This window comes from Canis aureus, chromosome 16 (genome assembly GCF_053574225.1).
Source record: "Canis aureus isolate CA01 chromosome 16, VMU_Caureus_v.1.0, whole genome shotgun sequence".
Classification (NCBI taxonomy): Eukaryota; Metazoa; Chordata; class Mammalia; order Carnivora; family Canidae; genus Canis; species Canis aureus.
In genome coordinates, this window is record NC_135626.1 from 38,337,618 (window position 1) to 38,362,326 (window position 24,709).

Here is a 24,709-nt window from a genome sequence, read left to right on the forward strand (position 1 = left end):
GGTCCTCTAGCCTGGGTCTTTCCTGCAGACGAGTTCAGAGCACAACTTGGAAAGACCACAGGAGTAGTAGATCCTGCTAGGGATGGCTGAAAGAGGCAGGGAAGGAAAAGAACTTTCTTTTTAAAGATTTTATTTATTTATTCATTCATTCATGAGAGACGCAGAGAGACAGAGGTAGAGGGAGGAGAAGCAGGCTCCCTGCAGGGAGCCCGATGTGGGACTCGATCTCAGAACCCCCAAATCACGACCTGAGCCGAAGGCAGATGCTCAACCACTGAGCCTCCCAGGTGCCCCAGAAAAGAACTCTCAGGAGTAATTGGATTTCTCCAAAGGGACCCCTCCTCCAGCCCCAAAGGCCTCCCCTCGGCACGTTCTTTTTCTCCCCTACAGTGACAGGCCTCGGTGACCCAACAATGAGGATGCCCCTGGGCTTCCTTCCCATTTCCCCCTCCTTAAGACCCTCTCAAGCGGTCCCCACGCCCCGCCCCCGGTGGGGCCCAAGGACTTGGGGGCGGGGACTGAGGCGAAGGGGCGGGGCTGCGCGCTAAGCACACCCCGTTCGCTCTCGGGGGCGGGCCCAGCGGCGGAAGTGGCGCCGCGGGGAGATCCTGTTCCGCTCGGAGGCTCGGCCGGGGCTGCTGAGCCGGCCTGCGGCTGGGGCAGGAAGACCCCGGGCGGTGGCTGACATGGGACAGGTGGGTCCGGGGGGTCCCTGGGCCGGGTGGTACGAGGGCTGTGTCTTGGCAGCAGATTCCGGCTCCCTGCCCGGTGTCCGTTGTTGGTTCCGTCCGACCCTTCCCGCACCCGCCGCGTCCCAGGTTCCGCCCCCTTCCTCGTCTCGGCCTCGCTCCGCCCCGCGCGGAGTTGGAGGGGGGGGGCGCTCCCGCGCTGACCCTCCGCGCCCTCCCCCCGGGAGCGCCGGGGCCGGGAGGCCGGGATCGCGCCCCCCCGCCCCGAGCCTCGCTCTTCGCTCTTAGGGGAGAGGCGAGGCACGAGATCTGAGTGTTAGGGGGCAGGAGTTGGCGTTGGGCCGGGGTCAGGGTCTGTGAACGACGAGGAAGCCCATCGACGCGGTCCGGGAGCTCTGCGTCTCACGGTCACCCTGTCTCCCCCAGCTTCCTTTGAAAACGGCAGTGGATGACTTTCCTAACTGACATCAAAAGGACCCTTTAAGGAGTCTTTCCCGAGTTTTTAGAGGGGCGCAACACCAGTGACACTGGTTCCTGGTTGACATAGTTGGCCCGCGCCCCCACCGCCACCGCGCACCTGGGCGTCTGCGTCTCCTTGTGTTTTCTTCCACCTGTTCTGACCGTAGAGGTACCGCTTCACGCTCTCGGCTCCTGCCCGGCTCCCACTCCATACACTGAATTGTGATGGTCTCGTCCCCTCTCATGGCTTCAGCTTTACATCACCCAAATACCCGAAAGGCGCCCAGATCCACCTCTTCCTTCAGCGCAGTCCCTCCCTGGAGCCCCAGACTTGGCCAGCCAGCTCCCAGTGGACAGCACCTCAGCTGCAGCTCACTTGAAACTGGCCAACACCCCCCCACACACCTCACCCCCGCGCAAACGCCTTCTCCCTCTGCCATCCCATCCCAGCGTGAGACCGGGAAATTACATTTCCTCTTCTCCCTCAATTCCCCCATCTGTGAGGTGACCGATCCAGCTGACTTCCTGAACGTGCTGCAAACCTGGTCCTATGCCTCCACCTCTTCTGGTACCATCTTGATGTGTTTCTCACCAGGATCAACTGCAGTGGCTTCCCAGCAACTTCCAGTCATGACTGCCTGCAACCCAGTCTCCAAACTACCTCTTGTGATCCTTTTTTTTTTTTTTTTAAGGTTTATTTATTTATTCATGATAGACAGAGAGAGAGAGGCAGAGACACAGGCAGAGGAAGAAGCAGGCTCCATGCTGGGAACCCGACAGGGGACTCCATCCTGGGTCTCCAGGATCAAGCCCTGGGACAAAGGCAGGCACTAAACCGCTGAGCCACCCAGGGATCCCTGATCCTTTTTTTTTTTTTTTTTAAGTAAACTCCTGACTGAGCCAGCCAGGTGCCCTTCTTACCCTTTTAAAACTCAGATCTCATAGTGTTACTTCCTCACTTAAAACCCTTTGTTGGAGTCCCATTGCTTGTGGAAAAAGGCTGAATCTTTAGCACAATTTACAGAGCTCTGTGTTCTGATCTCTCTCCTGCCAGTTGCCTAAGTGCACCCTAAAGTCCAGTAACATGGCACGGAAGGCTATGCTTGCCCACAGCTTGCAATTTTGTGTCTCCATACCATTGCCCACCAGCACCTCTGTCTGGGAAGACCCTTCTGCTCTTTATCTGCCAGGCTACCTTCTACTTTTCAGTGCTCAGCTCAGGCAGTACCACCTCTGGGTTGAATTCCTTGTTCACCCCATCCCCCGACTCTCACTCCTTCACCCCCTCCAAGACTTACTACTGCCCCCTGTGCCCCTGCAACACTATCCATAATAGAGCAATGGTTGAGAGTACAGACTCCTGATTCAAACTTTGTGGGTTCTGATACTGTTTTATGACCCTGATGAATAAAGGGCCTCGGTTTCCTCATTTGTAAAAGGAGGTAGCAACATCCCTACCTCAGAGAGTTACTGTGAGAATCAAATGAAATAATGTATGCATAGGGCTTAAATCACTGAGCGTGTGAATGCTCAAAAATAAATGTTAGTGGTTATTGCTTGTGTAAGAACGTTATAGAGCAGCAATTGTAATTTTTAATTTTGTAAATTGCTTGAGGACAGTTGATGTGTCTGTCTTCTCATTCTGTGCCAGAGCTCCAAAACCTGGCTTTTTGTCAGTAAATAAAATGATGCGTTGGAGAGCATGGGGGGCAGGATCTGGATTTCTTGAGTGAGGATTCAAGAACGAAAAAGACTCAGACCTGATGTTAGTCTGCTCAGGAAATGACTCTGGAAATGAATGAATGTTACATGGCAAGCATCAATTCTATGGAAATGTACACAGAGCTCTGGGAATCCAGGGGAGAGAAGGGCCAAGAATGGCTTCCCAGAGGAGCTGACAGTCAGTGAGGGATCTCAGGGCAAGAGAATGAAGTTACCAGAGGGAGATAGAGACCAGGGTGGACTCGGAGAATGGGCAGCTGGGTCCTCTGGACAGAGTTCTTGCAGGAGGAGGGCTAAAGTGGGTGGGAGGGCAGAGGCAGCCTCTTCTGCCCAGGTTAGGGGTTCCTTTCCTCACTTGGCCATGAGGAGGTGTCCCCTTGTTTTCAGAGCCTGTGGAGACCATGCCCAGGGGAGGTCTGAAGGCGTGGTGCCTGGTGTTTGGGGTCAAGGCCCTGGGATAGATAGCCAGCTAGCAGGCCTGTGCTTTAGACCAGAATCTGGGCCTTTGCTCAGGCTATTTTGCCTGCCTGGAATGCTTGACTTCCTTGCCTGTGGTTGATATGGATTCTTCAAGGCCTGGGTCAGATGGCTCCTCCTCTCTGTGGCTTTCCCACCCTCACCCACTGCAGCCTGGGTCAGAGGCTCCCTTCTCTGAGAGCCCACGGTCCATTGTTTGTTCCTCCTTGAAAGCGCTGATTACAGTGAGGCACTTTGTTTTATTTATATGTGAGCTTCCCTCACCAGACCGAGAGCCTCTGAATGGCCCCCAGGGACTAGCAAGTGTCTGGCATGCTGTAGGCTCTCAGTTCATATGCTGCATGAAACTGAGCTCTTGTGTACCTAGAACAGGGAGGAAGTGTAGGGGAGACCTCATTTGTCAGCTCATACTTGCTTCCTTGAGTGGTAGAGATTGTTGGCTCCATTTACAGATGAGGAAGCTGAGACTCAAGTAAGGTCAGTGTCACTCAGCATGAAGTTCAGGAACTGTCTCTTGACTCCAGGTCCACAGCTGTCTCTGAGAAACTGCCTCGGTCTCCCAGCCCCCCAAGGGGCGGCTCTGACCTCTGTAAGACAAGGGACAAATGGGGCATCCCATCTGACCAGTGTATCCTCATGAACTTTTTCTGGCCGGGGAGAGGCTGATCCTGGCATTTGTGTGGTCAGATCTGGTGCTGGGAGGGGTCTGTGCTGAACTCCCTTCTGCCCATGGAGCCTTCCCTTGAGTGGGCTGACAGGACTGAGATCTCTCCTGGAAGATTACTGACCCTTTCCAGACTGACCTTGAACACTTGACCTCCTTAACTCCCAATTTTTTTGCAGTAGCACTATGGGCGGGTGGGGCCTGACTCACCAGTCCCTGAGTAGGCAGGAAGTGGGGGGAGGGGTCTTGTCATCCCAGCGATGAGGCACCCCCGACATTTAGCAGGGCCTGGCATGTGGAGGGGGCTGGAGGGCTGAGGAGATCTTAGTCTGTTAGGAGTTTTCAGTAAACTGTGCTGCCAGAAAGTCTGGGCTGGTGGGGGCACTGTACAGTGATGAATGTAGTTTCCATTTTGGCTTGACTCTTCCCCTTTCCACTCCTCCAGAAGGAAGGGAGAAATGAAGCCTGTCTTGTGTCATCCTCTCCTTAAACTCCTCCTTCTTCAGGGAACTTCCCAAACTGTCAGTGGGTTAGGGTAGGGGCCAATAAGTCAGCTGTGCCAGGGCTGATGGCATGGGCCACTGAGCCCGGAAGTACACTAGAGCCTGCTCTGTGCTGCCCTGGGTCAGCTCTCTGAGGCCAGGGCCCATTCTTCCATCCAGCAGTGTACGTGGGACCCTTGGTTTGGGCAGAGTGCCGTGTTACACACGCCTGGCCCAGCTCTTTCTTTCTTTCTTTCTTTCTTTCTTTCTTTCTTTCTTTCTTTCTTTCTTTCTTTCTTTTCTTTCTTTTCTTTTCTTTCTTTTCTTTCTTTTCTTTCATTTTATTTATTTATTCATTCATTCATGAGAGACCCAGAGAGAGAGGGGCAGAGACACAGGCAGAGGGAGAAGCAGGTCCCATGCAGGGAGCCCGACATGGGACTCGATCCTGGGTATCCAGGATCCGGCCCTGGGCTGAAGGCGGCGCTAAACCGCTGAGCCACCCGGGCTGCCCCCCTCACCCTGCTTTACTCTCTTTTACAGAGCTTATCACCCCAGACATAGTATACGTTTACTAGTCTGCATTTACTGCCTGTCTTCTCCTTCTATAATGCAAACTTCACGAGGGCAGGAACACTCTTGCTTTGCTCCATGCTGTGTGTCCAGCACCCAGAGCGGTACCAGGCTCACAGAAGATACTCAGGTAATGTGTCGAACTAATCACACCCTTCCCTAAAGCAGCATGAGCACAGGCACAGTGCTTCTCTCTCTGCCTGTGTCTCTGCCTCTCTCTGTGCCTTTTCCCTCATTCCTCATTCTCTCTCTCTCTCCCTCTCTGTGTGTCTGTCATGAATAAATAAATAAAATCTTTAAAAAAAAAAAGCAGGGTGAGGGGATGAAGAGTGGGAGCCAAATAAGTTCAGGAAAGGCTTATCTATTTTTAAAGATTTTATTTATTTATTTATTCATAGAGATGCAGGGAGAGAGAGAGAGGCAGAGACACAGGCAGAGGGAGAAGCAGGCTCCATGCAGGGAGCCCGACGAGGGACTCCATCCCAGGTCCCCAGGATCACGCCCTGGGCTGCAGGCGGCGCTAAACCACTGCGCCACCGGGGCTGCCCAGGGAAGGCTTATCTAAAGGGACATTTACAGAGACCAGAATAGAGGGAGCACTGCAGAGACCTGAGGGAGGAGCTTCAGACAGGACAGTGGGTGCAAGGGTCATGGGGTGGGAGGCTGCTTGATGTGTCCAATGCGCAGAAAAGGACCAGTGTGGGTGGAGCAGAAGGTTCCAGGGGAAGAGGCCTGGGAAGAGGGGGCTTGTAGGCTATGATGGAGACTCGGCCTTTACTCAGGGTGAATTGGAAGCCATTGGGGGTTTGCGGTACTGGGGAGCTGTGGTCTGACCTACCAGGATCCCTCTGGCTGCTGTGTTGAGAGCAGACTTGACGAGGGCAAGGAGGTGGTCAGGAAGCTGTAGCAGGTAAGAGGTGATGATTTGGACACAGTGACGGCAGTAATGGTGGTGAGCATTGGGCAGATATACTGGCTGGATTTTGAAGGAAGAGCCAGTAGAATTTGGTGATGGTTTGGCTTTGGAGGGCTGGGTACTGGACTCTCTGCAGTTTCTCACTGGGTGGCCAGAAAGCTCTTTGGGATCTTTTGACATCTGGCTCCTTGGCCAGCAGAGGCCCTGGGGTCAACTCTGCCCCATCCTGCTTGGGGAACTGTGGACAGGCCTCTTCCAACTTTCTGTCTCCTCCGCCCCATCCTCATCTCCACAGCTCCTGGTGGGGGTTGTGAGGAGTAAAAGAGAGGTGTCTGCAGGGTGCCAACGCAGGCTACTGCTAGACCAGATTTGCATCTTGTGTGCTGGCTCCTCAGGATGACCCACAGTCCTTTTTGATCTGCTATCCTACCCTCCCTGATCAGCTCCCTCCCATGCTGATCAGTGGCAGGACACAGACCAAAGCCACCATCTTCCACACCCAGAGCCTCGTCCTCCTGCCCATCTGTGGATTCTCCACTCACCTGGACATTGAAGGGATGGCTTGACCCAGAACTGTCCCAGTCCTGGCCTGAAGCCATGTCCTGGAGGCAGTCAGAGCTCAAGACTATGTCTTCCTCTAAAGAAGAGAAAGGAATGTCACACTAGCCGATCCTTATGCAGTGATCACTCTGTGTCAGGAACTGTTCAAGGCTATTGTATTTACTAAGTTATTTAATCTTTATAATGTCTGGAAGAAGCGGGTGCCATTGTCACCCCCACTTTACAGAGGAGAAAACTAGACACAGAGGGGTTCAGTGAAAGTACAGCGGGAATCCAGGGTTTGAAGTTTCTCTGGGCTTGGAGTCCAGTTCTTTCTCAGCTTTACTGATTTCTCCTGATTTGTACGGAGATAAAGACCCCACTGGGAAGCCTCCCTGGCCAGTAGGGGGCTAGTTGCTCACATTTTTGAGGAATACAGAGTGAGGGAGATGTTGAGAGCCTGTGTCCACTGTCCCATTGGCCTCGAGAGAAGGTTTGGAGAAGCCACACTGCCCAGAAATGTGGGTCATTTGTGGATACAGATGAGACTTGGTCTCCCTACCCTGGGGTCACAGCCTAACTTTGCAGAATAAGCCCTTGCTGGACCTGGTATGGTTTGGCCTGCCTTCTGGAGGTCAGGGGATGGGAAAGGGCAAGGAGCCTCAGAGGCGACAGTGGTAGCAGTGGCTAACATCTGCTAAGCCTTTACTCTGTGGTGCCAGGCCCCATTCTAGACATTTCAGATGCATCGCTATGGGGCATCCCGGGTAGCTCAGCGGTTTGGTGCTGCCTTCAGCCCAGGCCATGATCCTGGGGACCCGGGATCGAGTCCCATGTCAGGCTCCCTGCATGGGGCCTGCTTCTCCCTCTGCCTGTGTCTCTGCCTTTCTCTCTCTTTCTGTGTCTCTCATGAATAAATAAATAAATTAAAAAAAAAACAAACAGATGCATCGCTATGTCCTTCAATGCCCCAGATAGCGGGCTCAAGACTGGTATTCCCAGTTTCCAGATGTAGCCTCTGCAGCTTGTATGGTGAGTACATGGCATAGTTCATATTGTAGGCTTGCCATGGCCAGGTATGAACTGCAGGCAGGCAAGGTGTTGAGCCATAGAGGTGGCTTGAGCTTCTGGTCTGGGCTGTGACAGAGCTGGCACGGACCCCATCTGTGTACCTGTCCCTTATGAGCTGGGGAAGTGGGGAATGGAGGGTGACTGCAGTGGGGCCCGGCACTAGTAGGAAGCAGTAGTGTTGGAGGTCGGCCCTGGTGTTTCCCCTGAAAGCCTGTGCAGGGAGCCAGGATGGGCCCCTACAATCCTGTTCCCCGCCCCACCCCCCAACTCCTCCTGCAGCCTGGGAACTCACCTGTGCCCGGACCTAGAATGACTTGGTCCATTCTATCCACAGACAGGGAGCCCGGATGCTAGACTTGAGAGAGCTTGCTGGTCACCTGGAGAGGGAATTGTAGAACTCACATTTGAACTCAGGCCTTTGATGATTTCATTATATGTCACTGTAGTGTGTAAGCCCCCCAACATACACACACACACACACACACACACACACACACAGGCACAATGTCTCCCTTACCTGAATGGCTTTACCAGCTACTTGTTCCATCTCAACTACCACTCACCAAGTACCTACCGTAATTCTTGACACTTACATAAATGCCAGCCCTGGGAGGTAGCGGTTGTTGCTTTTTTTTTTTTTTTTTTTTTTTTTTTATTGTGGTAAAATATACAGAACATACAATTTATCATTTTAACCTTTTTTTTTTTTAAGGATTTTATTTATTTGAGAGAGCCTGAGAAAGCATGAGCGGGGAGTAGTGGGGCAGGGGTAGGGGAGAGGGAGAAGGAGAAGCAGACTCCCCACTGAACAGGGACCCTGAGATCATGACCTGAGCCAAAGGCAGGCGCTTAACTGACTGAGCCATCCGGGCTTCCCCCTCCACTCCCATTTTAATTATTTTTAAGAGCATAGTTCCAAGGCATTAAGTATATTAACGTTGCCTTTATTTAATGCATCTGAGGAAACTAAGTCTCAGAATGGTTATGTTTGCTCCAGATTGCTCAACTCATAAGGGCAGACTGAGATTTGAACCCTGACCTCAGAGTCCAGCACTCTTGCCATGATGCCAACTGCCTACTGTTGTCTGCCTTGAGTCTGGGACCTACCCGAGAGCTCCTCCTGCAGTCTGGCCAATACTGGCATTTCCTGGGGTAAGAGAAGGCCTGGCAGGCCTGGGGGCCCATGCCCACCACTCCCCTTTGCTTCAGGAGCTGAGAGAACAGGTGTAATCCACTGTGCCCAGAGTGGACTGCTGCCTCCTCCTCACCTCTCTTTCCCTTGCAACCTGGAATGATAAAACCTCCAATTGTCTCACTCCCTTCCCCAAACCTTAGCAGCTCTGCTTCTCCTATACCACACGTCAAGTGAGTATCAAGTCCGCGGCCAATCCCACGTGGACTCCTTCACCCTACTCTTGCTGTTCCACTCCCGACACCTGTGAAGGTGCTTAGGTGGGGCAGGTGACAGCAGGGCTAGGCTCTGTATGAGGTGCTGCTCCCAGGGCACCGGGGGTGGCCCTGCTGTCTCCAGCCCATGACACTCATTCCTGCCTCCTTCTCAGGATGGTTGGCATGGTGGGGTGGAGGCCAGGCCTCACTGTTCTGCTAGCAGCTACCACCTTCCTCTGTCACGGCCAGGGAACCAGAGAACGGGTGCTTTGGGGACTGCTAAGGGCAGTTCCAAACAGATGATTTCCACCTCTTAGACCGGCAGGCGGTCTGATGGAGCTCAGAGACCTTTTGAAGTCATTTAAGCAGAGTTTTCAAATGAGGCCCAAGGAGGTGCTTCCGGGGTGACCCTGGGGTTTGAGGAATGGCTGCCCAGTGGGGCTGTCTGTGGCTTCCTTCTGTGGCAGGACCTATAGCAGTCCTGTGGTTTTTTGTTTTTGTTTTTGTTTTTTTTTTTAAGATTTATTTATTTATTTATTTATTTATTTAACAGAGAGAGAGCACAAGCAGGGGGAGCAGCAGAGGGAGAGAGAGAAGCAGGCTCTCCGGTGGGCAGGGAACCTGATGCAGGGCTCAATCCTAGAACCCTGGGATCATGACCTGAACTGAAGGCAGATGCTTAACTGACTGAGCCATTCAGGGGCCCTGACGGGCCTTTTATCTTTTTTCTATATTAAGGTTCTAAGTAAGGTGTTCTTCTCTTTCTCTATTTTTTTTTTTTTTAAGTTTCTCTTGTTTGATAAGGGGGTTGGAAAAAAACACTGACATTTTCCCCCAGATAAAGAAACAGGGACTTGGTAAGGATTTGCCCAGTTACTCAGGGTTATGGCTGCCCCAAGACTGGGGCTCAGGTCTTCATTTCCACTGGTGCTCCTTCTACTCTACAAGCTCTTGCTTCTTTGGATTCTGAGCAGTTTTTGTGGTGGAGGGTGATAGAGAACTGCCACCCCGCTGCCGCTTGGCCAGCTGCTCCCAACCCTGCTTCAGAGGCCCAGTTCCTGGCTCCCACACACTCCTCTGTCTGCAGCTCTCCCCGGCTCCCCCAGCACCTTTGCTCTCAGCCCCCATCTGTGTCTGTCACTTCAGCAAGGATGTCGGCATGTGTGAGTGTCAGTGCTATTGCTGCTCCAGGGGCATCTCACACCAGGCTCCTGCCAGCAGAGTCCTGTCCCCAGGGAGGGAGGGAGAAAGCTAAGGGAAATGCCAGGCAGACTTGGGAGCAGCCTGGGAAGTAGGGAAGCCACGGCATCTTGCAGGCATCCTGCAGTGAGATAGAGAAGAGGGAGAGAAGAAGAGGGAGAGAAGCAGAGGGGGAGAGAGAGAAGAAGGAGAGAAGCAGAGGGGGAGAAAGAGAGAAGAGGGAGAGAAGCGAGAAGAGGGAGAGAAGCGGAGGGGGAGAGAGAGAAAAAGAGAGAGAGAGACAGACACACACTGGAGGAAGGGAAGGTGAGACTTGAGACTGAGCTGGTGGCACTGGAGACAGACTCACAGATGGGAGAGGCTTGGAGAAGACCCATAGAGATGGACACGGGAGGGGGGCAAAGAGACACGAAGGTGGAAAGGTGGTTTGTGAGAGAGACAGGAAGGAGGGAGAGAAATGGAGACAGGTCTGGCTGCAGACAAGAGGGCTATTAGAGACAGGGAAATGTCACCCGCCCTGGAGCTGTGGCCCTGTCACAGTGAGAGATGCGCTGAGTGTACTATCTGGCACTAGGTCCAGCTGATGGATGTTGGGGAGGTCCTGTTGTCGGCAGCCTGTCACATCTGCTTTCTGACTGCCTCCTTCCAGAACTGGGCTCAGCTTTCCTTCAGTACCCGCCAGATGAGCTAGGCATGGCGACCCCAAGAGCGTGCTTTGTGGGGGTGGCCTTGTGCTGATGCCTCTACTGAGAACAATCAGCACCTGTCTGTTGGGGCTTGCACAGAGGCAGAGGGATCGACAAACTGGCTTGCTCAGAATCCCCTGCCAGTCACAAATGGGGAGCTTGTTTGGGACCTGATAGATGGAGGGGCCCCAGAAGGTGGTAGACCTAAAAAAGGTATGAGGGGATAGGAGATGGGTGGGGGGGGTAGAGATGGATTAGGTCTTACCTTCCTGGGATCAGAAACCAACATCCAGGATTTCCCTCCCACTGGCCCCCAAACCTGCCTCCTGGTGATGGCATGAAAGAAGTTTCAGGAAGACTCCAAGGAAGCCCCAGAAGCACAGGCACCACCACACTGAGCCAGCTCCCCTCTGGTTGTAGGCTAAAGCTTTTCTTCCCCCACCCAGGGGACAGGGCCTCTTCAGGCTCCTTGCCAGCACATTGGTGGAGCAGAGACCTTGGGCCTGGGGGCCACATGGCAGGGAGGGAGTCCTCTGGGCCACTTGCCTCTAGAGTTCCTAAGAGTTTTGACCCCATGGTTGCACAGGCAAGGAATGGTTCAGTCTGCTCCCCCTTCAGTCTTTGCTACCTTATCTGTGAAATAGAAGGAGCCATCCTGGGACACCTGGGTGGCTCAGCGGTTGAGTGTCTGCCTTCGGCTCAGGGTGTGATCCCGGTTTTCTGGGATCGAGTCCTGCATCGGGCTCCCTGCATGGAGCCTGCTTCTCCCTTTGCCTGTGTCTCTACCTCTGTGTGTGTGTGTGTGTGTCTCTCTCATGAATAAATAAATAAAATCTTAAAGGAAGGAAGGAAGGGAGGGAGGGAGGGAGGGAGGAAGGAAGGAAGGAAAGAAAGGAAGAAAAGGAAAGGAAAAAGGAAAAGGGAAAGGAAAAGCCATCCTGCCCTTTGTGGGCATGGGTACAGGATTCTGTGGGCAGTGGAGCTCTGGCCTAGCCTCAGGCAGTGGCTAGTTCTCTTCAAGGTTTGCCCCATCTCTCAGCTGCATAGCCTGGAGCTGAGGACCAGGAGAGCCTCTGGAGCACCTATTTACTCAGCAGGCAATTATTCAGCACCTACTAGGTGTTAGGTATTGTGCTGGGCGCTAGGAGACAGCAGTGACTGTCTAGTGAAAGCCCCACATCTGCAGTTTGCAGAACAAGGAGTAAGACCACTGCAGAGAGTGACAGGCTCAGGAAAGCCCCTAATAGAGCAGGACTACTGCAGGAGGGTGGGGGCTCTGAGAAAGGGAGGACTTTGGAGCTGATTTTTGGAAGGACTGAGGAGGGGAGAGCTAGGGGCGAGGCCTGGAGGCAGGACCAGGCTGCCATATCGAGAGACCAGGGTGGCTGTGCTGGTGACCCCGCCTGTCTTGTGAAAGGAGCCGTCAGAAGAGCTGGCAGGGCCTGGACTGGAGGGCTCAGGCATGGTTAGGCCAGTGTTTGGAAAACCTTTCTCTGGCTGTTGGGAGAGGTGTTGTTGCATTGCAGGGTGAGAGAGGCAGCCTGGAGACTAACCCGTTAGGCTGGTTGTAACGCCAGGGAGAGGAAGGTGGCTGGGCCCATCATGGGGGTGGTGGGGGTGGAGGTAGAAGGGATTGAGATGTCCTTCCCCTGTAGCTGTCCCAGGCAGAGCACTCAGAGACGCTGCTCTAGGAAGTCCCTCCCAGTTGCCATGGATTAGGGGGTGGGAGGGTAGGGCTGGCTGCTGGGAGGGAATGTGGCTTTGTGCTTGGCAAACAAAGAACAGAGCTTGGGGCCCTCTTCTCCTGGGGGTGGGGGCAGGCCGGAGAGGCTGTTGACAGGGCCAGAGGCTGAACCACGGGGCTGGGCTTGGCAGGAACAGGCGGTGCCCTCGAGCAGCGGGGAGGACCCCAGACCCCTCCAAGGGTGAATTGTGGGGTCGCTGAGCTTTGCAGGTGGTGGTGGTGAGGGGGGATGAGGAAGAGGGATTCTCAAACCCCTCCAGCTTAGAAATGGGGCTGCTGGAGAGAATTTGGGCTTATAGGACCCCAGGCTACCCTGGGGTTGGGATGGGAGAGAAGGCAGATGTGTTTAGGAGCAAACAGGGTCCTGGGGGATAGAGGTTAACGGGACTTCCAAGCCTTCAACCCCAGAGACCTGACCCCACTGCCCCGCCTCCCCCCAGCCTTGCAGCTGAGGCCCCGCCTTCCCCGCCTGGAGGTGGGGGCCCAGCAGGATGAACAAACTGTCTGGGGAGCTGGCCCGCGACTTGGAGCGCAGCCTGCCAGCCGTGGCCTCCCTGGGCTCATCGCTGTCCCACAGCCAGGGCCTCTCGTCACACTTCCTCCCACCACCTCCAGAGAAGCGCCGAGCCATCTCTGATGTCCGCCGCACCTTCTGTCTCTTTGTCACCTTCGACCTGCTTTTCATCTCCCTGCTCTGGATCATTGAACTGAACGTGAGTGGGCCCAAGACTGGGGTGGGAAGGGGTGGGATGGGTGGGGTGGGGGAGTCACCGGGGCCTCACCTACTCTAACTGCCCCCTGGGGGGGGGTGCCACATGGGCAGGGTGGCTTTCCCAGTAAAAGGGAGAATGGGAAGATACAATTAGCTGTTCTCATCTTCCAAAGAAAGTGGAGCTCAGAGGGCTGGAGTCATTTGTCTAGCAAGTATGTGAAGAAGGGTAGAATTTGAACCTAGACCCTCAGGCTGCAGAGTTCACACTCCTGACCTCTGCGCCAAACTGCCCTCTAGTGGACACTCCTGAGGAAGGAGGAGAGAGCCCAGTGGACTATGGCTGGACTGTTGAAACCTTTGCCTTCTTTCTGGCCGATGTTGCTCTCTGGTTTCATTCATTCATTCATTCATTCACCCATTCACTCAGCAGTTTTCGAATCCCTGCTGTATCCCAAGCACCATGCTAAAAGCAGAAGATATGGTGGGAGGGAACCAGTAAAAAAAAACCTCCCAGGTCCTGGTGGTGCCTAGCTCTCTCCCTCCCCATTTTGGACAATCATCCAGTGCCCCCCGCAGTTTGGCCTCAACAGTCTTGGTGAGATGCTGCTTAGCAGCCTGGAGATCGAACACCCTCTCAGTGCTGGGTCAGCACCCTGCTCCCCCTGTGCAGTGCTTGGCCAGCTGGTGATGGGACCTGATCTCCAGGCATTGACAGGCTAGAGCAGGACCTGACCACAGAGGCAGGAGCCATGAGAACAGAGCATTCCAGGCTCGTCAAGCCCAGCTTCTAGTCTGTATTCACTGTGAGATCACAGCAGGGAACTTGGCTTCTCTGAGCCTCCCCCTGTTTTCCTTCTGCAGAATGGGTCAGAGTTCAGGATAGCAGGTGCCCTTCCTGCGAGTCTCAGTCTCAAGCTTGGGTGACAGGAAAACGATGACTTTGTGGATAGAACTGAGGAGTTTGGGGGAAGGGCTGGTTTAGGGATGAAGAGGACAAGTTTGATTCTAGACAGGCTGAGCTGGAGGGCTCTGGGGGTGACTGTCCTTTGTGCAGAGATGAACTGGCACCTCGCACTAGATTGAGCCATGGGGGACCTTCGCGGCCATTTTTACCAATGAAAAAGCTACGGCTCCACAAGGTCCAGGGCTGTTTGAAGAGCTTCTGATGTCTTAGGCATTCTTTTTTAACAACAAATTTTTTTTTAAGATTTGTGTATTTATTTTAGAGAGAGATACACACACAGAGACGGGGGGAGGGGCAGAGAAAATCTCAAATAGACTCCACGCTGAGCGTGGAGCCCAATGCATGGCTCGATCTCATGACCCTGAGATCACGACCAGAGCCCAAACCAAACAGACACTCAACTGACTGTACCACCCAGTCCCTATCCCCCCACCCCTGAGTTAATCATTCTTCCTTTTGAAGAGTCCCATCCAGCATCAAAGCAAGCACTAAAATTCACCCACAGCTCTCATTCAATATATATTTTCTTGCCAGCAAACAGCTGGAAAAACTGGTAATTTTATTTCTGAAATTATCTGGATGCACTGGCTGTAATAGCTCAGTAGTCATCATACTTGGGAATTCTTGCAAATCGGAAAAAGTCTAATCTCCAGATTGTTTTCTTTTCTTTTTTTAAATTTTATTATTTATTTGAGAGCAAGTAGGAGAGAGAGAGCAGAGCAAGGGAAGGTACTGCAGAGGGAGAGGGAGAAGCAGACTCCCCTGTGAGCAGGGAGCCTAACTCCGAGGCTGGATCCTGGGATCATGACCTGAGCTGAAAGCAGATGCTTAACCGACCGAGCCACCTAGTTGTCCCTCCATATTGTTTTCAAGTGTAATGAAAAGTTTAGAATGCTGGACTTAACCACTAGTGGAGGTAGCCATAATGTTTCACTTGGTAGACAATTAATATGTGATCAATTTTCAGTTTTGTGATTTTCTTTTCTTTCTTTCTTTTTTTTTTTTTTTTTTTTTTTTTTTTTTTTTAAGATTTTACTTATTCATGAGAGACACAGAGAGGCAGAGACATAGGCAGAGGGAGAAGCAGGCTCCCTGTGCAGAACCCAATGCAGGACTTGATCCCAGGACCCTGGGATCATGCCCTGAGCCAAAGGCAGATGCTCAACCACTGAGCCACCCAGGCGTCTCGTGATGTTATTTTCATATTTTGGAGCATATATGTTTTTAGTTCTTGAATAGGCTGGGTGTTGCTCAGTGGATATAAGGGCCCCAGCAGGGTTACAAGAGCGACACAGGGTCTTGCAGCCAGAGGCTGGCAGGGGCTAGAACTTGGCTCCCCTGGATCAGGACACTGTCAGCAGCTGTACATGCCCAGGCAGAGGGAGACCTCTGTGGGACAGCAACTGTTAAGGGTCAGAGAGGTTGTGGAGCCCAAAAGGGAGCAGTCTGAAGAGTCAGAGGAGGACCAAACTGGGGTGGGGGGTGGCTCATGAGACTCCACGGGACTCAGGGTTGTCCTGAGGTTGAGGCACAGGGGCAGGGGCATTCAAGCATCGATGAGGGGGCTGCCCAGACTGCTGACTCCTGGGAACTTGATAAAAATTCCAGATGCTCCTGAGATTTGGACTCAGTGGTCTGAACATCTGTATCTTAATAAGCCACACCACCTCAATTTGGATCACCTACCAGAGATTAGAAGCTCTAGTCTAGGTGGTCGTGAAGGGTCTTAACTTTCTAGGCTCCTGGGCTCCATTCCTTGGAGTCCCCTTGTGTCCTCCCTTCTCCAGGGGCCTGGCGCCCCCATCTGCAGAAGCTGAGGCCTGCCATCCCATTCCTCCTGAGAAGTCAGGCTGCATTCTGGCTCTCGGTATCCATCCAGATCCTCTCTTTCCCCAGCCAAGGTGTCAGGAGTCCCATGGAAAATGTATGGGTGGCTGGGGCAGGGACAGGGGTGAGGACAAGTCTGCTCAGTCTGTCTCTGTTGCTAGCCATTCTCTCTAGCAGCATGATGGATTTTGCCCATTAAGCACAAACCTAATCAATTGATTTGCCACCTGGGGCTCCGTCTGATACCACTGCCCATCCCCGGTCCCCATCACCCCAGATGGATGGTTGGCTGGGAAGATGGAGCGCCATAATGGAGAAAGGGAGATGAGATTATGTGAGACACAGGCTCCCGGTACCCAGTCTGCCAGGCCTACCTGCCTGCACAGGGCCTTTCACCTCCCCTGCACGGCCCCGAGGCCCTCCAAGCCTCCCCCTTCCCTGGGCAGTGTGCCCATGAGTGTCAGTGCTAGAGGCAGGCCCTGCCCATCTGGGTTGCCTGGGTGCTTGGAGGAATGATAGATGCTGGGGCCTCAGGCCTTTGGCTGAGCTCTCTTGGTGTTTGGGGGAGCCTCCTTGGGCAGTGGCTCATCCTCTCCAGGTTCCACATGCCCCCACCTCGTCCCCATTCCCAAAGGTGAAGGCACCCCTGGGGACTTGGTTCTACCTGCAGAACTGTTTGTATCTCCCTCTTCCAGACCAACACAGGCATCCAGAAGAACCTGGAGCAGGAGATCATCCACTACAACTTTAAAACTTCCTTCTTTGACATCTTTGTGAGTGGCCTTCGGGACTGGGTCCTCTGGGGCAGAGATGGTGCAGGGACGTGACTCTCTGGCTGGATTCTCTTCTTTCTGCATCATACATCCTAGTCTGATCATGGAGACTTGTTTCCATCCTTGGGGAGCCCTCAGTATTCAGAAAGTTCCGAAACAAGGACCTCCCTTCAGAAAGCCCCAAGTACGAGGGGGAAAGAATAGACCCTGGTCCATGACGGTCACATCTGAATCATCCCCAAGGAAACACTGACTCAGCCCTTCTCTCCTGAGGCATGCACTCCCATATGGAGGGAACCTAGGGGAACAGGACAGGGGTGTGGGGGGTCAGCCTTCAGCAGGAGTAGGGGGCATTGGCTTGCCTGTGATGGCTTGTGTGTGCTCCCCCCACCCCCACCAGGTCTTGGCCTTTTTCCGCTTCTCGGGACTGCTCCTGGGCTATGCTGTGCTGCGGCTCCGGCACTGGTGGGTGATTGCGGTAAGACACCCCTCTGCCGGCAGCAGAGGCCTGGGGGCAGGGGTGAGCCCTGGTGGGGCTGGTGCCACGGAGGGTGTGGAAGAGGACTCACTCCCCAGCCCATTTTCCCTCTCCTCTCCCCTGGGCAGGTCACCACACTGGTGTCCAGTGCATTCCTCATTGTCAAGGTCATCCTCTCTGAGGTCAGTGGCTCAGGGTCTGGCTGGTCTGGCCAGCCTCTAGCACAAGGGACCAAGGGATGGGCTTCTCCTAACAAGGGGCCCTTTCTCTGATTGGGGTGAGGGGGGAATCCTGTCCTTTGATATCTCCAAGGAATCCTCTTCACCGGCTTCGTCTTCGTGCCCTTCTGCAACCCCAAGAACAAAAAGTTGTTCTGCTAGCCTCACCTCAATTTTTCCTGCTTGAAAATTAACCCCATCTCAGACCACTGCCACAGGAGGTCCCTCCAGCTGGTCCCAGGAGCAGGAGGGGGGTGTGTGGCAGGGTCAGTAGTCCTGAAGAGGGGACTCTGTGTTTGGGATGTCCCTCTACTGTGGAGCTTAGCCCCCTCCCTCCACAGCTGCTCAGCAAAGGGGCCTTCGGCTACCTGCTCCCCATCGTTTCCTTTGTCCTTGCCTGGTTGGAGACCTGGTTCCTTGACTTCAAAGTCCTACCACAGGAAGCGGAAGAGGAGAGATGTGAGTGCCGGGGAAGGGGGTGGTGAGGGTCATCACAGCCCCAGAAGAGGAGAGTTTCAGGCATGAGAGCAACTTCTGAGCTCTCTTGCCAACTTTGAACAGTCTCCAAGAGCCCCCTCCAAGGGTGAGCTTGGAGTGGGGAGACCCTAGGCTGCTAAGGCTTGACTGCCCTTGCTCTGGGACAGTGGCTGTCCATGTCGACTCCCCCAGGGTATCTTGCTGCCCAGGCTGCTGTCGCCCGTGGACCTCTGCTCTTCTCTGGTGCTCTGTCTGAAGGCCAGTTCTATTCACCCCCAGAATCCTTTGCAGGTGAGGGCTGGCAGGTGGGGAACTCCTTCAGGAAGGGTCATTATGAGGAGTAGGTTGGCTGTGTCTGTTTGTTCTATTCCTTCTTTCAGCTCCCTGGGGAAAGTGGACAACCCTCTCCCTGTCTATCCCCCCGCAATCTTGTACGTGAACCCCACTACCTCCCCACAGTCTGTTCCCATGCCTTCCTATTGTCATCTGTGCTTGTTTTCTGCAGGGTCTGACAATGAATCAGATGAAGACGTTGGGAAGAAAAGCTTCTCTGCCCAGGTATTTGGCAGCCCACCCCCACCCGACCTTTGGAGTGGGCACCCCAGAGAAGGTGTCGGTGCTGGGCTCAGCAGAGTGGGCAGGGGCTTCCCCGCAGAGGGTGGATCTCAGGCGGCCTGAAGGCCAGGCAGTGTGCACCTGAGTGTCTGCCCCACCGTCGGTCCGGCCCACCAGGCTGCCTCATACCTGGGCCCCAGAGGGGAGCAATCACGGCCATGGCCCCTGGGGACCCGACGGGCCGAAGAGACCAACCCAGACTCCATGTATGTGGAGTATGTAGAGAAAGAACTGGCCATGAACACGGTGGTGGGTGGGCGGGCCCTAGGCTGATCCCTTCCTGCCTCTCCTCCCTGGCCAGGAACGGGAGTACATCCATCAGGGAAAGGAGGCCATGGCAGTGGTGGACCAGATCTTGGCCCAGGAGGAGAACTGGAAGTTTGAGAAGAACAATGTAAGAAATCCCTCTCCCACCTGCCCTGCCCACATGTGATGGGAGTTTTTGCTGGCTTTTCTGAGGCCTGAGAAGCCCAAGGATTTCAAGGGTTGGAACCATATTCCTGTGCCAGGAGAGGGGGCTGGGCCCTGGGGTCATCACTTGGCAAGAGGTGGGGCTGGATGCTGGATTGGATGTTTCCCTGCCTCCCTGCCCCATGCCCAACCCATCCTCCGCCCCCTGCTGTTCTCCTCACTCAGCTTGGCTTTGAAGGGGAAGCCAGGCTTCTGCCCTGTGTCTGGTATTTTGTTTCATAATCAAAACAACATTATCTAAAGAGATGGCAGTGAGCTTGGGGAATGCGGACGTGTCCTGTCCCTCTGTGGCGGTCCCTCTGGGAGCTCTAGCTTGCCTTGTGGTACGGCAGTGCTTCTGTCCTCTAACTTGATATCGAAAGCCTTTCTCTCGTTGCTGGACGTTTGTCAGAACCACTCTTTTTTAACGGCTGCCTGAGTATCGCCAAACTCCTGAAGTTTTCTACCCTGAGCTGTGAAAAAGCTGCCCTGTTGGGGCACCCATTCCTCCTCTACCGGCCCACCCCGCCCCCAGCCTCCCCTTGCCCTCTGCCCACCTCCCCGTCACCCTTCTTTCCCTGCCACAGGAATATGGGGACACTGTGTACACCATCGAGGTCCCCTTCCATGGCAAGACATTCATCCTAAAGGTGAGTGAGGGAAGCAGGTGTCCTGAAGCCTCCTGCTCTGTCTGAGATTCCAAGAAGGGGCTAAGGGTCCTCCTGGCAAGTTTCTCCCCACCAAGAGGGAAGGGCTTGTATGCCCAAGCACTTGTGAGACCACCCAGGCCTCTGCCCACCCTGCCCCAGACCTTCCTGCCCTGCCCTGCGGAGCTGGTGTACCAGGAGGTGATCCTGCAGCCCGAGAGGATGGTGCTGTGGAACAAGACGGTGACTGCCTGCCAGGTGAGCCGAACCGGGGGCCTGTCCTGGCCACATCTCAGGGCAGAGGCAGAGCAACACAGCAGATCAGGATGCAGTTGCACCCCAGCAGGACCAGTTACCCCTGGGAAGCTGGGTCATATCATTGAACTGCTCTGTGCCTCAGCTTCCCTGTCTGTAAAATGGAGATGGTGATAATGGCGCCTGCTGGAGAGGGTCAGGAGATGGAGAGGGAGCATGCACAGCCCAGCCCCGGGCCTGGGAGTGGCTCTCAGTAAAGGGACCTGGGCAGAGAAAGGCTGGTCTGGGGGCTCCCTGAGATGCTGGGACCCTGTCCCTGGGGTGTTCCTGGGCTGGGCTGTCCCCTCACATCTCCCCCGATGCCTTAGATCCTGCAGCGAGTAGAGGACAACACCCTCATCTCCTACGATGTCTCTTCGGGGGCCGCGGGCGGGGTGGTCTCCCCCAGGTGAGTGCCACCAAGCCCCTCCTCACAGGCAGGCCTCCTGCCCTTGGATCACGGGCTTGGCTCCCTGCTCCCCTCTAACCCTTCCACCCCCTAGGGACTTCGTGAACGTGCGGCGCATTGAGCGGCGCAGAGACCGGTATGTGTCATCGGGCATCGCCACCACCCACTGCGCCAAGCCCCCAACACACAAATATGTCAGGTGAGCCTCACCTTGCCTGGGGGCATCCCAGCTGGCCCCTTCTCTGGTGGCTGTGAGGGCAGGGTAGGGTACGGCGTGGATGGCTGGGCACTTTCTCCTGCTGAGACTGCCTGCCTGTCCCCTGTCCTGCTGGCCTCTGCCCCTCTCAGCCCCTTGCCCTGCTAATCTGCTCTCCCTCCTGGAGACCGTGGGATTAAGGGCTGGAACCACACTGCCCAGGCTGGAGGGCAGCCCTACGAATAGCCTGAAGATAGGGAAGGAGGCTGGGAGCCATGCGGCAGTGCTGCTCCAGGCGACCTGAGCAGAAGGCTCCGTGTTCTGGAGCTTTACTTCCCTGCCTGAGGAGCATTGGTCCCCGCCACCTTGCTTGTCCCAGGGCATCTTCAGGTTCTCCTGATGTCTAACCTTAGATCTCAGTGCTGTAGATGGCTTCCTCCCTGATTGCCCATGCTCCCCATCCTTCCTGAGGTTCCACAAGGAGCAGTGTGCATTGAGTTTGAGATTTGATATACCAGATCCCTGGGTGACGAGCAAGCAGGCCTCTTTCTGGGTGCCAACTTCCTTATCTGTGGAGTGGGCTTGAGGGTGTCTGATGGAACTGTGGGGGAGCTGACTGGTGATGGGATGTGCCCTCCCTGCCTCCTGGGAAGGCACCCCCAGCACTGCACTATTCCCCGAGTTAGGCAGGGGTGAGAAATGCATGCACAACCCACCCCTCCCTGGACAGAGGATGCTGGCTGCCACTGGGGGTGCACAGACATCGGCAGGCTGTAGAAGGGGCAGTTGGGCATCCCATGGTACAGGTGGGGGGCTATATCCCCCCCACTGCTGTATCTGGGACACCTGTTCTGGCCCCTGCTCAGGCCGACTGGCAGCTGCTAGACCAGTAGCTCCTTTCCCAATTTCACCCCAGGCCAGGATGAGCCAAAAATGGGGTGTGGGGTCAGGTTGGAGGCCTTGCCTGGCTCCAAGGTACCCGTTAATGATGCTTTTCTCTTAGGGGAGAGAATGGCCCTGGGGGCTTCGTCGTGCTCAAGTCAGCCAGTAATCCCCGAGTCTGCACCTTCGTCTGGATCCTTAATACAGATCTCAAGGTGCGGGTGCTGGGGCAGCAAGGCTGGCTCAGTACAGTAGAGGGGACTTGCTGGGGGACCTTGGGGTAGGGTCTCCTGTCAGGCTTAGGACCTCACCTACTCTGCCTCCTACCTTAGGCTAAAATTTAGGGTTGGGTCAAGATGGTCTCCTGAGTGGCTGGAGGGCCTGTACCTCCGCTTACCTCCGACTCTCGAGGCCCCAGGAGCCGTGGCCGACTGCCAAGCCAGCCCCTCCTAGGTCTGTTTGTGTGACGGTGCCAAGAGCCGGCACAGCGTGTTCTTTTCTGCCAGGGCTGAGGGGGAGAGGGGTGACTCAGGCTACGTTCCAGAGCCGCACCTGCACCTGCTGCTCTGGCCCAGGGTACATACCCCCACCCCCCACCCCTGCTTCTGAGGGCAGGCCATCCGGAAACCGCTTCTCCCCTTCCCGTAGGGCCGCCTGCCCCGGTACCTCATCCACCAGAGCCTCGCGGCCACCATGTTCGAGTTTGCCTTTCACCTGCGGCAGCGCATCACAGAGCTGGGAGCCCGGGTGTAACCATGCCCCCTCGCCACCCTGCAGGCCGGGGTCCTGTCACCACAGCCTTCAGAGCCTGAGCGGGGGCCAGTGGGGCTTCCCGAGGCCCACAGAGGACCTGGCCTCATGCAGTGGGGAGGAAGAAGTGCCCTCCTGTGGCAGCACCTTGGCCCCAAGCTGCCACCCCCACTGTGCTTCGCTGTGCCTGGGAGCCGCGGCTGTGAGCAGGTCGTGAGGTCAGGCATCTGGACTTCAGGGCTCGGCCGCTGTTTACACAAGGACTGGCCCTGCCTCGTGGGGGAAGAGATCCACTGGCCCCTCCGTAGCCAGGGGCAGGATCTGGAATGGGAGCGTCAGACTTGGTTGGGGAGGGCCAGATCCCTGAGCTGGACAGGGATCAGGGTGGCCTTGGCATCAGCCTTAAGGTGTAGGAGCCCCTTCGCCTGCCTGCTCTCATTGTGGATTTTTAGGATTATTTAAAGGGTCTGGGACCTTTTTCCACATGCACTTGTAGGGGAGCGGGTGGTAGGTGGGGGTGGTGGGTGCTGGCAGTGAACCTCTGCCACTCCCAGATTTTCTCCCCTCCTCAGGGTTCCTTGGGGACCTTTGTAATTTGAGCCAATTATTAAAAACAAACTAAAAAAAAACCCATAAAAAAACAAAGCCCCTCCTGTCTAGCCTCTTGAGGGAAGAGGAGGGGCAGCATTGTGGAGGTGGGGACCGGGCAGGCGAGACATATCCCACACCCTGTCATACCCTCCCAGAGCCAGCGGGAGGGCGGAGCCAGCGGGACCCTGTTTCTGGAACCCCCTACTTTCCTGGCTGGTCCAGCTGGACAGATGATTGGTCAGAGAACAACACCCCACCCCCCAGCCCAGCCTCTTGTGAGGGAAGGTCGGTGGAAGGTCTCTTGCCCAGGAATTGGGGGGGAGGCAGGAGAGACCTGGCAGGCTCTGACCGTTCTTGGGGTCCCACAGTCGGCCTGGGGGTAGGGCTGGACTTCTGGGTCACTGAGGCCACGCTGGGATCTCCGTCTCTCTGGCTCCTCACCTGCCCCACCACACTCGCTAGGGGCAGCACAGAGTCAGATCGCGGGCAGGGGCCACCACCCTCCCTACCCCGCCCCCCTCCCTGCCAGCCGGCTTCTGGGGGGAAGACTTGCATAGAGCCAAGGTGGGGCAGGGGTCCTGTCTTGGTCCCGCCCAGATATGTGACCCTGGGCGGATCGACCTCTCTGGGCCTCCGTTTCCTGCTTTGTAAAAATGAGACTCGTTATGTTGTAGGGCTGTCGGAAGATTAAAACCAGAATCAGGCCTAGTGCTTCAGGAATCAAGAGGACGTAGTTCTGCTCCAGGCGAGCACCCACGGGGCTTACCAGCTGCTGGGTGCTCTGCTGTTTCTGCAGGATCCTCTTCTCAGCTCTTGCACAGCCTCTTCCGGTGCCCTTTGCTGTGTCCACTCAGTGATGCCCTTACTTGTCCTCCCCCCATGCCCAGTGCCCTGTGCGCCAGTTCCCTGCACCATGAGCTGCTTCCCTTGAATGCTGGGCTTTCCCAGAAGCTCCCCTGCTCCCCCGAGTAAGAGCCAGGCCCCTCCCAGGTGGCACAGTGGAGCCGCTCAGGCTGTTGTGAGCAGAAAATGAGGCCCAGAGAGAGGCAGAGGTGGCTTCTTGGTCACCAGACTATTTACAGCTGGTTTGGGGCGAGAGCCAGATCTGACCCTGCCACTTCTTGGAGCCCCTGGATTCCCATCTCACCTGCCTTGGGGTGGAGTTGGGGATAGAGCTGGGGGCCCCCTCCCACACTTGCTGTTTGCACCCTGACTGGCCTGACCTGGGAAGCCACTTTTCTGACCACTGGCCGTGGGAAGGCTGACAAAGGCTCATGTGCAGGGTCCCGGTGCAGAGTTAACCACATTATTTCATGCCAGTGCGGTGGTGGCAGTCGAGGACCAGGTCTCGCTGCAGATACCTGAGAGTGGTTATACTGTCCCTTCCTGTCGCAGGGCATGGCTAGGGGCTCTGCCCTTGTTCCCAGGCAGAGGAGAGCAGTGGGGGCAGGACCCGATGGCCTGGTACAGAGCCCAGAGTGGGCCTCGATTCCTGCCACTGTCTGCTCTGTTTTCAGACAGGCCCCTGCCCTCCCTGGGCAAGAGGAAAGGGGCGGGGCAGAGAGCTAGTGCCAAGGTGGCACGAGGCTGGGCATGTGCCTGGCCTCAGACAGTGTCTAAGGAGTGTCAAACACCTGGAGGTGTCACTCTGAGGACCTCTGCCCCCACTGGAGCATCTTGATCTCTTTAGAAGCTGACCGCTGACCCCAGGCGGCAGCTGGAGTCCAGGTACCCCAACCCCCCACCCTGGACCCAGAGTCCCCCATCAGTGAGCCTTGGCTCTGCTTATAGCATCTGACGCCAGAGGGGCTGAA

At 55.4% G+C, this 24,709-nt stretch overlaps 1 protein-coding gene and 2 long non-coding RNA genes across 8 annotated transcripts; 1 reads left to right on the top strand and 2 right to left on the bottom strand.

The window, feature by feature from the left end:
* Window positions 1–113: 113 nt before the first annotated feature.
* Window positions 114–1,750, bottom strand: LOC144286531 (uncharacterized). Its single transcript, XR_013354577.1, has 2 exons — window positions 1,267–1,750; window positions 114–1,150 (listed from the first exon to the last, which is right to left on the bottom strand). It is a non-coding gene; the product is annotated as an uncharacterized LOC144286531 (long non-coding RNA).
* On the top strand, window positions 539–22,957 carry STARD3 (StAR related lipid transfer domain containing 3). Of its 6 annotated transcripts, XM_077853071.1 has the most exons (18): window positions 564–695; window positions 1,116–1,317; window positions 5,037–5,196; window positions 8,591–8,745; window positions 13,053–13,325; window positions 16,811–16,888; window positions 17,289–17,366; window positions 17,495–17,548; window positions 17,926–18,043; window positions 18,254–18,352; window positions 18,567–18,619; window positions 18,978–19,070; window positions 19,714–19,776; window positions 19,936–20,031; window positions 20,397–20,476; window positions 20,571–20,675; window positions 21,676–21,769; window positions 22,203–22,957. In XM_077853071.1, exons 5-18 carry the CDS (start codon window positions 13,104–13,106, stop codon window positions 22,305–22,307), a joined length of 1,338 nt encoding a protein of 445 aa, XP_077709197.1. In that variant the 5' UTR covers window positions 564–695; window positions 1,116–1,317; window positions 5,037–5,196; window positions 8,591–8,745; window positions 13,053–13,103; the 3' UTR covers window positions 22,308–22,957. The 6 variants fall into 6 exon arrangements, with proteins under 6 accessions (XP_077709196.1, XP_077709199.1, XP_077709198.1 ...); XM_077853070.1 differs by lacking the exon at window positions 1,116–1,317 and having other exon boundaries at window positions 539–695; XM_077853073.1 differs by lacking the exons at window positions 1,116–1,317; window positions 8,591–8,745 and having other exon boundaries at window positions 539–695.
* Window positions 5,437–24,466, bottom strand: LOC144286530 (uncharacterized). Its single transcript, XR_013354576.1, has 5 exons — window positions 23,662–24,466; window positions 21,952–22,062; window positions 7,886–7,970; window positions 6,525–6,619; window positions 5,437–6,280 (listed from the first exon to the last, which is right to left on the bottom strand). It is a non-coding gene; the product is annotated as an uncharacterized LOC144286530 (long non-coding RNA).
* Window positions 24,467–24,709: the final 243 nt, after the last annotated feature.